This window comes from Hyposmocoma kahamanoa, unplaced genomic scaffold, assembly GCF_003589595.1.
Source record: "Hyposmocoma kahamanoa isolate Upper Pololo Valley unplaced genomic scaffold, ASM358959v1 86, whole genome shotgun sequence".
Lineage (NCBI taxonomy): Eukaryota > Metazoa > Arthropoda > Insecta > Lepidoptera > Cosmopterigidae > Hyposmocoma > Hyposmocoma kahamanoa.
The window spans coordinates 5,242,741-5,257,162 of NW_020654289.1; the positions used below are offsets into that span (position 1 = coordinate 5,242,741).

Sequence of the window (14,422 nt, forward strand, 5' to 3'; positions counted from 1 at the left end):
AAAGTATAGAGTTTGTTAAAAAAGTTGTACGCTATTAACGCATTAAATTCTTGTTAAAATTTTTCTTTCACTGTGTTTTAAAGAGAAGGTTTTTTTAGTAGCAGTGAAAGAGTTCGTCCAGGGAAGTACTGCCACCTTACAAATCAAGCAGTAATGAGAGCATTTACTACGTTCCGGTTTTGAAGGGTAAGGGTGCTTGTGAAATTACAGGCATATGGACTTCTCAATTTATGTCTCAGATCTTTACGATTTAAAGTCAAAACTTTAAATGCCACTGAAAAGTGGCACTGCGACTGTTATGGACAGGCGTGTCGCTTACCACCATGCGCACGACTAATTCGTTTCGTCACTTGGTATCGTAAAAAAATAAAATAATAACCAAGTATGATAAGAATATCTGGAAAAAAGATGATGTTAAAAATTTGTTAGTGATCACGTGTTCTAAATGCGGTCGCTTACTTTAAGCCTGCAAGGCAATTTTCTAAAGTTTTTGGGACCTTATTATTATCAATTCAATTTCCAAGTGCAAGACGACCTGGACCGTACACATGCAGTAGTCATATTATATTGTAGTCAAGCTACGTTGCATTTTCTTCACAATACAACACAACTACACATTTTGGCTTATTGTACATCGTATAATCTCGGTAGATGTTACAAAATAAATATAAAACTCAAATTCAAAGGGACCCTTCAGTTTTCTTCGTCAATTAAGACAGCGGTATTCTTCAAAGAATCCCCTAATTCTTCCAACAGTGCCCATAATCTATTTTCCAACGATGCCACATGCAACAAGCTGTCCCTGTATAAAGTTTGAGCAGCCGTGCACAAACGCATCACGACGTTTAGTCGCGATGCGCGCGCCGTTCGGGCCCGCGGTCCTCACCGCTACAATACTTGCTGCCACCCTGGTACTTTCGCAGGAAGAGGGTTACTACGCAGAGGATGCATACCAAGAAGACCCTGTCGACTTGTGAGTGGATTATGTGTACCTGGTAGTTTTTTGGTGAAGTTTTTAAAGTTGCTTAGTTGTGTTTCTTCGTGTAAAAAACCGTGTTTGTGTTTAATAAGATCTTATTAATTGCAATTTGGTATTGATAAAATTTAATTATCAATCCATATAAACCAAAGTTAGTCGCCATACAAGACAAGCATTAATATACTTTCATAGGTGTGTTTTAAATTCACTGCTCATATAACCAACAAGGATGGTATTTTTTTACTTTCAAATGCTCGGAAAACTCAGTAATAATCAAATACATGTTGCAAGCTGCAGGTCAACGACTTCTCAATTTGATCCGGCAGTACACGCCGATGCTGTTCATGCTACTCCTTTTGTTAACTGTGAATTAAACATTCAAATATATGAATTAATACTTCATAAAAGACTTGATGGGTTAATTAGTCATTTGCCTCTATGTTGGTGTCTGTTTTATTTCTTTATAATAATGATAATAATAATAAATATATATTGATAATAATAATAAAATAAAAAGTTTAATGACTGAGATACTAAAGTGCTGGCAACCAGCCGTCTACAAATAATACATACATTAACTTTTTTTCTAAATATCGAGTGACGGGACGAACAAGTCGTGCGCCTGATGGTAAGCTACTCGCCTGTCCATAACAGTTGTAGTGCCACTCAGAGCTTTAAATCGCAAAGACCTGAGGGGCACTGCCACTGCGCCCGTCACCCTGAGACATAAGTTGACAAGTCCCATGTGCCTGTAATTTCACCAGCACCCTTACCCTTCAAAACCGGAACACAGTAATGGTGATATTACTGCTTGGCGGCAGGAATAGGTAAGGTGGCAGTACTACCTTAGACGAACTCTTTCCCAAGGAGTTCTACTGCTACTAAAAAAAACAACTCGACTTTTAATGTATGTATTATTTGTGTATTCTTTAATAGAATATATGTCATTATACTATTGTAAAAGAAAATGTTAGGAAACAATATGATTAGTTTCCTGATTTTGATATCACCAATTAAAACCAAAATCGAAATCATGCAATTAAAGAAAAAGTAATATAATTATAATAAAACAAATATATCAAATTGACTGTGATTCGGCTACAGAAGACTGCGGAGATTGTGGTATAACCCGTACTGGTTAAGTACACACTGAAAATTAACAAACGCAAAGAGAGCAATAATTATGAAATTCCAAACACGATCCATGCGGGTTGTGTCATCTTGAAGTAAAAGTTGGCAGTTATTAACATACTAAACAATAAAAATAGAACATTTTTGTTTGACATCAACATTATCGGTCGTACAATGGTTCCATTAATGTATCTAAAAATTTAGAACGTGATACACCTCACCATCTGAGTTTCTCACTTACTCCACACTTTAATACTTAGTCCACAGATGGACATAGCTCCTTCCAAATACAGTCCAAGCCAATTAATAATTTTTGTTACGAGCGTAAAAATAAGATATTATGTCCCCCGATCCTGTGATTTGTACCTTTCAATGCTGAATATATATCAGAGCTGCTTGCCATGGAAATATCTATCTTTCAACAATTAGCTCTTTTACATTATGTCTCTCTTTCTGTTCTTACTGGACAGAAGTCTCCTTTAAGATAAACTCAGCCTTCGAAGAATTTTGAGCCTACGTTCTTCAGGTTTTCTCCTATTCCTTCTTGATTAAAGTAACTCAAACGACATATGCATGATGCCAGAAACATTGCTAGGAATGAAATTCGAGACCTCTGCGTGGGAGGCACGCATTCTCCAAACTAGCTACTACTGCTTATCTAATTAGGGTATGTTATGCATGTTTGTTGAGGAGCAGGCACCTATTCTTTCACCGCTTTATTTTGACCCCTCTCATCGAAATCGATGCAAGTGTAACGAGACACTGTTTACTGTACCAACCACTCAATCACCGGCATCATAACGCCTACACACAGCACGGAACATTCTGATAACGACGATAAGATGTTATGCTGAATAAAATACAATGCACCCACAAAGTTTGTTCGCTTTGTTTGGTAACATATCGAATTGTTTTTGAATGAAAACTTCGAAGACAAAGGGGGAAATGGGTATAGTCCCTCTACTTACAAAATGTCGTTATGTAACGATTAATTGCGACATTCTTGTCGTAAGTAAGTAAGACACGCGATGTTAACTCAGTTTTCACAAGGGAACATTCCGCACTAATCATATTTCTTCCTATTACATTAATATTTATTTAATTAAGATAATATACAGGTAAGGTAAAAAGGACAATAAAAGCTTAACTACTAGAAAGTAAAACTAGGATTTTTAAATTATATGAATAAAATTGGGTCCCCGCGACAAGGTGCCCAAGATGCTGGCATCGTTCCCCCTTTGTATTGCTATGCTAATGCGTTGGGCAAGGTAGCTGCCCTTGGGTTTCTCAGATCATCAATTAATTTCAATTTCTTCCTATTTATAATGTGAATATACAATACGTTTGACACGAACTCAAAATGTGAAATTGTTAACAATAAAGTGAAATTACATTTAGTTTATACAAGAAAATTGTAATATTGATAGTAATAATATTATGACGTTTTACTACCATGTTATTCATTCATCTTTTGTAAAATACTCCATCAGGGCATTCATTATTAGTGAGTGTCAATTACTGGTTAGAGAATTAGTGGATTTTTGGTGTTCATTACTGGAGATTTAAAAAACTGATTACTATACGGTGTGAAAACACGGTTCCTAAAAATTTTCACGATATGAAAAAACTTACCTCGAAATTTTACAAGAAAACTACTGTTTTCAATAGGTATTTTACATATACCAATGATTTTTTTTAATATCAACTGAACTAAATAGAACACGTATAGTATACCACATACATTTTTTCAAATGTGTTTAATTTCGTTTGTAAGAAAATTAATTCTGAAATAAAGCCAGTGTTCCTGTCGCTCAATCCAAGTCTATAGATCATCCATAGTGGGAAAACGGTTGTACTATGGATATCTTGCTTTAAAAATAGGGCCCCTGATGTTGCAGATGTCCACAGGTGACGATGATCCCTGCAAGGTGACGATGATCACTTTCCTTGCAACTGGATAAAAAAAAAATTGTTTTTTTCAGCTCGGACGTCAACATCACCTGTCCTTCAGACATACTCATTCGCAGAAGCGAAATTTGCAAAGAAGATGGAATCGACGTGCCTTGCATGCGAGTGCACTGTTGTGACAATTACGCCCTTATTGCTGGCAGGTTGGTTTTTTTTGTACGTTAAGCAACTGACATAAATTTCATTATGCTGTGGTTACAAAAAATGTATTTTTTTTATACTATCAAGTGACCGGACGAACAAGTCGTGCGCCAGAGCTTTCAATCGCAAAGATCTGAGGGGCACTGCCACTACGCCCGTCACCCTGAGATGTAAGTTGACAAGTCCCATGTGCCTGTAATTTCACCAGCACCCTTACCCTGCAAAACCGGAACACAGTAATGCTGACATTACTGCTTGACGGCAGAAATAGGTAAGATGGCAGTACTTCCCTGGACGAACTCTTTCACAAGGAGCTCTACTGCTACTAAATTAACTTGTGTTTATGTAAATTAAGCCTAAGTTGATAAATATGGTAGAAAATTTAAAGTGACCAATCACATGTTAATGTTGTTTCTCGTCTTTTGATTTTTAAAATTTTAATGTCATTTGTTCATTTGAATTACCTATTGTTTTCTTTTGGAAGGACATAAACTTTTCCAGTTTTTTGTTTTTACGGTCTTTTTGTTGTTAGCCTACAATTTGTCCCGTTACTGGGTAAAGGTCTCTTCCCTTGGACTTCCAACTGACTCTATCCGCAGCAATCTCCAGCCAGCCTTTTAAGAACTCGTTTTCTTTTTAAATAAAGAAACAATTGCGCATTTGACCTCCGTCTCTTCTGATGGAAAGTCACCATTAGGTCGATGATGTAGCATGCACACCTAAATGATGCCCATTCACTCTCGCCTTGAAAAGGCCCAAGTTTTCTTAGCGTTCCGGTAATAAGTCTGCTGACAGGGAATTCCGCAGCAAAACGCATCGTGCGAATCCTTGCAATTTCGACAACTTAGGGGTGGATATCCAGCCTACGTCTAGTCCCCCGATGATGGAAAGGGGAAGGCGGAATCAAATTATGGAATTCTGTCCCACACTCTTGTAAAACAATTGTATATGTTACTGCACATTGTGCTTACGCCGAAATCCAGCCAGTTTTAATTTCAGATGTATTCCAAAGACAGTGAGTCCATGTAGTTTACAACTCTGTGAGCAAGCGTGTGAAGTACAAGAAGACAAAGTGTGGTGTTCCTGTCACCGTGGGTTCAAATTCGATGTAAACAATTATCAATTGAAGACGCAGCCTTATTGTGTTGGTGAGTTAGATTTTTACTTTAACCACGTTCAGAGAAGGAGGATGACCTCATTCTTCTATTCCATTATACCTACCTATACATATTATATATGAAAAAAATAGTTCGACATAAACCGCTTATTAAACATTTAAGCGGTAATTATTTCCGTCAATTCACATTCCTCACCACACCAACCATGAGCGCATGGTGGCTATTTCCAATTACGTCCCCCTCGAGGTACACCCCCATCGCTTTCGTAGGACCCTCCGGAGGGAATTCCTCAACAACCTTGACGACCCTGTTACTGTCGCATCTCGCCACGTTCCTGGCCAACTAAATACCAACACATTCACACCCTACACGAATGATGAAAATAACCATCCTCGCTGTCAAGGACGAAGAGCCCCCAGTTCAGCGTGTAGTCGCTCAGATTCGCTCCTACAGCACGTCCTAGTTGTGGAAGTCTCCAGAAGCGTACCCACGTGGGCGGTATCAGATTCGCTACATAAATTTTTAAACGGGTTACTCACACGTCAGACACCAACTCAAAACGTCCTCCACAAAAAAAAACAACCGTTTCCGCCATTACGACGATATCGGGTTGAACAGACGTATCGCACGCGCATTATTACTAAACTACATTGTTTTATTGAGTTATTCCTGTACGAAGTGGTGTAGACGTCATATTGACGATTATGATGGAATGGATGTACACATCTGTATGATTCACAAACTAGGGTAACTGACAGATTTATTGCAATACCCAATTATACGTCCTTGAATTTTGGGTAAGCATGATCTACTAAAGTAATAATTACGCCTAGTTTAAATACATTGAGATACATAGGCAGTGTCTTTTCCTAGCAAATTTTGGAATGACGTTTTTAATCACATAGAAAGTGGCAAGCTTTGTATCTGGTCTGCGATAATCAAACTGTATTTTTAAAGTACACTGTACAACAAGGTCCCAAGTTTGTAAATATCATTATTACCGCATTTAAACATTTTATTAAGAAATTTTATTTGGGATCGGCGGCATGCTTGTCCAAAGACTGTTTTCGTTGCCTTGCTGTACCAATAACGTTATGTATAATAGCCCTATCTTCCGAATATGCAGAATTTACAATGATATTTGTAAAGACGAAGATATATGTATGTTCTCTCATAGTCATAAAACATTTACGAATAACTGTTCACTAATATTGAATAGCGTTTCCGTGTAGTTTTTATAGTTTTTATGAATTGTAATTTTTTTTTTTTCCTTTTAGGTCAAGTAAGTTTAAAGTATATGAAGTTAAGCTCATTTTAACATACGTCTTTTATTCAAAAGTTGTACACATACACGCGTACTTGTGTTTGGATTATATTTTAATTAGATAATAATATAAGAAAATATGGATTTGATTTACGGTATTCCTATTTTATCACTGACATCGAAAATTCCGTCAATAGACACTGCTATACATTTTATTTATGTACGGTCAACTTGCTTCTCTTTACTCTTCTTATCGAGAACGCCCTAGCATTAAATTTAGATCCGAAGTTGAAAGGGAGACGTGTCATTGTCCGTAATTAGAACTTCCTTTATAAATAATTGCAGATGTGAACGAGTGTTTAAATAACAAAGGCGGATGTGAGCAAAACTGCGTTAATGATCCTGGGGGATACCATTGCGAGTGCAGACTGCCCTTTAGCTTGGCCAGTGATGGCAAGAGGTGCGAGCGGAGCATTCCCATGCCAGTACCGGTAAGATTGATTAAAATAGGTGCTATGCCTAACTACTTACATATACAGCGTGACCCACAGCATGCGACACCGAGGGAAAGAGAATTGCTTTATTTTTAAAAGTAAGTAATACTGCCATCAAATTTTTTTTAAAAGTTGCTTGTCTCGTCTGGAAATCGAAATGTGAAAAAGGGAGCCGGAGATGTACACACAGGTCAGTTGTTGTCGCTGTACTATTTCAGCTTTCTAATTTGTGATTTTAGTGCAAACGAGAGTTGATATTTAAAAGTGATATAAGGCCCATTAGCCTGATTAATTGCCAGGGATGGATGGTTCTTATTTCGTCTCTATTTCTGGTTATATACCCGATGCCGTTAAATAAGTAATACCTACTTGACCAAATTAAAAGAAGCAAGATGCGAATGAAGCTTCATACATGACATTGTACTTTAATTTCATCGATTATTACTTATTTTGTGACGATGTGACCTCCTTACATCGTCATCCCACCCTTTTATCGCCTTTTCTCCGGTTGCTGGCCACTCGTTTTTAAATTTGGAATCGTTCTCTAATTCCTTTGACACATTCCGTCACTCCTTGCCCGCTCGCGGCAGCGAACATGATGTCTTGTCGTCAACAACACAACGTTTTTGAACCGTATACCAGTTACCAAAAACTCTTGTGCCATAAACATTTTAAAGATCACAAATATTAATAAAACGGGAATAATATTTATAAAACTGGACTCATTACCACTATTTCTTTACCCTTTTGAATTTTGAACTTTAAACTCGCTAAGCAAGGTGTGTAGAGGCTGCGGAGGCTACTACACTTGAAAAGGCTGTAAACCTTATTGAGCCGTGACCAGGTTCACGGCAATAAAATAAAAAAACTTCAGGTCCACGGAAATTTATTTCAAGTTGATGGTAAAGAGAAAAAAGAGACTGTAACCAAAAAGGTATATAAAAACAGGTACGATACTACAAAACATTCCCTGACTTAATTACATACGAATTTGCTTCTGCATGAATATAACGTAGACACTTACCTATCCCTAAAGGGCCGAGTTATACTGAATTACAGATTGGTATGAAAATTAGCACATGATTAGTAGTAGCTATTACAAATCTGGTAAAGGAATAAAATTTTTAATAGCACTGTACGCTGCCGTGTTCGAGCAAGGAGTGACAATGGAACGAAACAAAATCAGAATGGTGAGGCAAAGGAATTAAAGAACGATTCAAAATTTAAAAACGAGTGGCCAGGAACCGGTGAAAAGGCGATAAAATGGTGGGACCACGGTGTAAGGAGGTCACATCGTCACACACTCTCCTGGCTACATTATGATCCTACAGAACATTCTAAGCGGTACCAGCAGCTGTGCGCGCTTTCAATTTGAGAGTCATTATTTTTGGTTCCAGATGGCTCTGCCCCTAATACGCACATCCAGGTGCTACGCGTCATGCGATAGTGTCAGTTGGCTGTCGCAGAAAGTAAAGCTGTTGTCCGATCAACTGCACAATGCGCAAACTGTCCTTAAGAAGATTATGGAGCATCCAGTTTTCAGTGACGGTAAAGCGAATATTTCCTGAGAAGAGTATCGGGAATCTCGTGATAATTGCTTTAATAAGAACAACATAATAGCAGTTTCATTATTATATTCGTACCATACACCTATACCAGACTATAAGTAATATGCTGGTGCATATAAGACTTTAGAAAATGGTAAATCAAGTTCAAGATAGCTACCTGCCACACAGAAATATTTCTGCCAGTTTATTATTGGCATGTAGTTAAATGCTCATTTCAAATTTGCAAAAGCAGCAGGCAAAAAATATAGTCGGTCTTTTTAATTATTGATCCTATTGCTCGGAGACACAAAATAAACTGATTTATCAATGAATATTTTTCTGAGCTATGCAAAAAATGTTCGATTTGTATAAATTAACTTTGATAGTTTCATGTTGGGCCTCAAAACTAAGACAAATGAGCATTAAAAATAAAATTTAGATACTTATTTCTTTATAATTCGAATTACTAAAATACTTTTTTATTCTGATTTGCTAACTTATTTATGTACTAAGTAATATTATATTAATTATAATATAATTTGACCTGAAACCATGTGCGGAAATACAAGCAAATTTCCTTCGGGCACTCGTCGGCCGCTGCTGCAGCACTTGTTCATAAATACTAACCTAACCCGACCTACTCAATGGAGGGCGCAACAAATATTTGACCTATATGAAAAAAGAGGGTCAAATATTATTTCTGAATACCAAATAATTAATTTAGTATGCTTAAACATAATGATAGTGTTACATTGAATGCTTATTTATAATTTATCCGTAGATCAACTATTATAGAAGGAACAATTATATTATGTACCTATCAAACATAAAAAAATACCGTTAATTTAAAAAAGTGCACATTTGCAATAGGTCTATTACATCTTCGAGGATCAAATAATATTATCCCTTTATTATGTATTAATGTTATATTACTTCACAGACATTGGTATGATCATAGAGAACCACAAGAGTGTATCGGGATGTTACAAAGTCAAAACAAGAGTTAATTGTAATTGCATCATTGTATTTTACCTTTAATAAGGCATCGTCATCATCAACCCTTATTACGTCCCGCTACTGGGATATTATGTCTATCCTCTAAAGGGTTTGGGCCATATTCCGGCACGCTCGCTGGCCCAATACGTGCAAAAGTCCTCACACATTTCCAAGGGTACGAAACTTCTTGTGTTAAGCAAATGGAACCATAAGTATTTGAAAACCCTACTGAACCTAGTGGAACCAAGCAGTGAGACCAACAGTCCTAAAGGAAATTTATATGAATGATAAATGTATGTACGTATTTATGGCACCACAGAGATTCGAACTACCAACGAATTAGGGGACCACTCGCCATTTTCGTGATTTTGAAATCCACTCAATTGAGATATAGCCGTTTATCTATAGGTTCCTCTCCCACCACATTTTGAAATACCTTGTGTTGGGGCGCAGTGTGAGAGATAGTATTATTCGAACCCGAGTAATTGAATGTAAACTTTTGTCTCATACCAAGTGTTGATATTTTAGAGGTTCCAGAAAGAATGCTCGACTCGATGGCCCCCCTCGAAGGCGGGTTTTGCCGCTGCGAACGAGGACCTAGAGTAAGCGCAGCTTTACCCTGCATGAACTAATCTAGATACAATTTCATTTAAGAGGAAACGGGTCGTTTGCCTAAGTAGAATTTCAATAACAACGAGTGATCGGAATTGAGGGTTAATTTGCCTAAAGTATGAACGTTTTTTTTCTTAGTATGGACATACCCAGTTCGTCATCAGTACGGATAATTTTTTTTACTGTTTATTTTCTAAACATTCCAAGATATAAAGTATATACGAAGTACCTACCTATAGAAACACAACTACAATGTTATTTTTTTATTCATAGCAAATATAGCGTTCTTAGGTTTTCGCGATTGTTACACATAGGAAATGATACTATTTTTCCGGATTTAAATCGTGTATATTTGTTTTTTCAAACAAACCAACGTTTCGGGCCCTTTACAGGACCCATGGTCACGGTGAAAAAGCAAAAAATGGATTGTCTGAAAAAGCGAATATACACGATTTAAATCCGGAAAAATAGTTTCATTTGTAGCAAATACTTCATAGGAAATATTCATTTTAATTCGCCAATGTACTCAAATGTAATTATATGTATAATAAGCATATTAGCTTCTGCGAAGTCCCGGGATTTGTAAAAGCGAATGTCCACGTTATTTTTTAATCTAGCCAAATAAACTCCCTCAATTCCGACCACTAGTAATAGCCAAATATTCAACACATTTTAACAAAGTCCGACTGTTGGTCACTTTGAAGGTGGATCTTGACAGGCCTACATATACTACTGAGATAGTTTTCCATTTAGGACGGGTTCCCATTATGTCGTGACTTCAGATAGTCGTGCAGTTTAAAGTGTCGTGCCTTGTATAGCTAAATGAAGTTGTTGACACAAAACACCACGGTTAACTGTCGTAACACGGCTTTTTGACGTTACGACGACAAACTATCGTGACAATGGGAAGAGATAAAAGATAAATAAAACGTCACGAAAAATGTGACGATAGATAATCGCAGCTTGTAACGATTCTGTAGCGCAAACGACAAGACGGCTGCCGTGAACCAATAAATTGTCACGATCTTGTGGGAAAAGCTAGACACGACAGTCGTTCAACTATAAAATAAACGTCCACGACACAGTCACGACAGACAGTCGTGATATGGGACCTGGCTAGACGCGACAGTCGTCCAACGTAGTAAATAAAACGTTACGATATAATGAGAATGCGCCCCGTAACACTGCGAAATGTGATACTAACTCTGCGAATTGCTAGCTGCTTCCCGTTGTCTTCGCCAAGTCGATGGAAAGACCACCAACTTGTGGTAGTCAATCCACCAGCAACAGTCTGGCTTCTCTACCATTATCGAAACTCATATTTGTAATTTATTCAGGGTCCAGCTGGTCCTCCAGGGATGGAAGGGCCCAAAGGCGACATGGGACCGCGAGGCCCCCGCGGTAACAAAGGCCCCAATGAATCCATGGACCTCATGCTGTTGCTATTGGCTGACGTCAGACACGATATCCGCAATTTAGAAGACAGAGTGTATATGAAGGGAGAAGTGTAAGCTATTATTTGTGAATATGCCAGACAATCGAAGTACCTAATTCCCAGGTTTCAAACTTGGAAATATCCTACACTATAAGTGAGAATTTAATATATCACCGAAATAAACTGGTTGTTCCCTATCTCCAGCTTTAAGCTTCTGAAAGAAATAAACACCACATTATATCATAATTAAAATTCCACAGGCCCGAAAGATTCAACCTACAGAAAGCGTGGCGAAAACAGCGCAAGCAAGAAAAACAGGCGATGGAGAGCACAGTAGAACAAGACCTTGAAGCTTATACGATCCCGGCGGTGGATATCAATACTGGACCTGTCGAGATTACGCCTAACGGTAAGGCTTTTATTTAAATAATACTATGTGATGAACAAATTATGCACTTGATGATAAGCGACACGCCTGTCCTTACCAGTTGCAGTGCCACTCAGAGCTTTAAATCACAAAAATCTTAGGGGACCACCCTGAGACATAAGTTGACAAGTCCCGTGTGCATGTAATTTCACCAGCACCCCTCTTACCTTTCAAAACTGGAACGCAGTGATGCTCACATTACTGCTTGGCGGCCGAAAAAGGTAAGACCTAGTTCACACTTGGTCGGCGAATTTGCCGACAACCGAAAAAAGTGTTCACATAAAGCCGGATCTTGCAAGAAAACTGGAAACTAAAGTCCTCACCACAGTCGAAATCAGACCACTGCGCACGATAGATACGAAATTGCGGTGTTTTGGTGGTATCTTAGAAGGTTTAATAAAGTAAAAAGAAAACATTGGGTATACCCTATATATATTCTATTTTACTGGAAAGATTTTTAATGGGCCAACTGAGAAGTGACGAGTCAAAGTCTTCAATTGTTTTCGAATGACGCCATCCTCTTTTGATGATTTATTGGGACGACTTTCGTCGTCGTTCACATTACTCCGGCCCAGGCGTTCTGCCGGCGGTCCGCAGTGACAAACGCTCCGGCAACAATGCAGAGTTCGGCATTCTTGCCGGGTCCGACGTGATGTGAATAGCTTCATATAAATTGTACAGCCACTAGCCTTTCCGGCAGTTTTACCGATACGGCATAGTAGGAACTAGGCCTAAGATAGTACTTCCCTGGACGAACACTATCACAACGAACTCGACTGCAACTAATGCCGCTATCGATCGTATAAAATATGACAAAAAAAATGTTGGCAAAATTTTGCATTCACATAATGTTTTATCTTGGCGACACAATGGATTTGAAATGTCGTACATACAATCGGTATTTGATTAGCTCTAGTCGCAAAAAAACTAGCTTTAGTCAGTAGATACCACATTTTAAAATCATACGTTAAGATCAGCAACTGGATTTCAATACCGCGCCCGTATCGCCAGGACAATGAGTAATGGCGTCCAATCAGAGCGCTTGTGAGAGATCTTACTTGCACGTAATTTCTGTGTTGTAGGTACTGCTTCATTTATCAGCCATATCGATAAAAAATTGTAGGATATCTATCTCCCTTACTAGTTGCTCTTGATCTGTCCAAGACTTTAGTTGAGGAGCACCTACTTTTGTCAGGTAAACGTATAAGTTTCTAGGTGTGTGGACAAACGAGCTAGGTTTTTTTTATAATATCAAGTGACGGGACGAATCACTCGTGTAACTGGTGGTAAGCTACAAGCTTGTCCATAACAGTTGCAGTGCCACCGAGAGCTGTAAATCACAAAGATCTGAGGGGCACTGACACTGTGCCGGTCACCCTGATATAAGTTGACAAGTCCCATGTGCCTGTAATTTCACCAGCACCCTTGCAGAAGGGTACTTCAAAACCGGAACGCAGTAATGCTCACATTAATGCTTGGCGACAGAAACAGGTAAGGTGACAGTACTTGTACCTGGATGAACTCTTTCACAAGGAGCTCTACAGCACTATAAGGTGTGAACAAACACTCCCAAAATTGATTTTTCATACAGACATTGTAGAAAACGCATTACAAAACTACGTCTTACATTACAGGAGTAACAGGGAAAATACACCAAACCTCAGCAGCAACAACAGATAAATACCTAATTAAAGGCGAGACAGAACCATTTTCACTTGGTCTCTCAACAGTTATCGATGACAAACTGAAGGAGTTCCACAGACTGGCCAGCGCGTTCAAAGATGACTCCGATGACGACGAGGCTCTTGAAAATGATAACGATTACAGCTTCTATTAGCCAATAAAGTAGCTTTAATTTTTAATTTTCTTTTTATATTGTATTTTTATTTCCGTCTATAGCAATTTTAATTCAATACGGCTCGAAGGACCAAACAAAATGTCGGCTGAAGCTCTTATTGTTGATGAACAATATTGTTTCAAATTATCCTTAAAAAACAACGCCCGAGGGTGCTGTACGTACACCCGGGGGCGCTCACCCAAGACACAAGCCTTTTGAGAACCGGATGAAGTCTGCGTTAACGGGCTGTCCTAGAGTCAGGACCTACTGATAAAGTACCAGGGCAGCGGGCAGGCTTCCTTGCACAGGTAATAGTGCCCTTCCCGTATAAACAAAAGGTTGGGTAGGGAGGTTACTATAACCAAACTTAGTAGAAGATAGAAGTACACTGGGGTAGGCAGAGACTATGAACCTACATTTCCTGCAGCTTAGCCTAAAAACCCCTCGCCTCCTCCACTCGCATCAATCTATTT

The 14,422-nt window shown here is 38.4% G+C and overlaps 1 protein-coding gene across 1 annotated transcript; it reads left to right on the forward strand.

The window, feature by feature from the left end:
* The first annotated feature begins 854 nt into the window (after positions 1 to 854).
* Positions 855 to 13,950, forward strand: LOC113234794 (collagen and calcium-binding EGF domain-containing protein 1-like). Its single transcript, XM_026470284.1, has 9 exons — positions 855 to 973; positions 4,093 to 4,221; positions 5,219 to 5,367; positions 6,947 to 7,092; positions 8,493 to 8,643; positions 10,167 to 10,240; positions 11,588 to 11,757; positions 11,946 to 12,094; positions 13,747 to 13,950. The coding sequence occupies exons 1-9, from the start codon at positions 855 to 857 to the stop codon at positions 13,947 to 13,949; spliced, it is 1,290 nt and encodes a 429-aa protein (XP_026326069.1). The 3' UTR covers position 13,950.
* Positions 13,951 to 14,422: the final 472 nt, after the last annotated feature.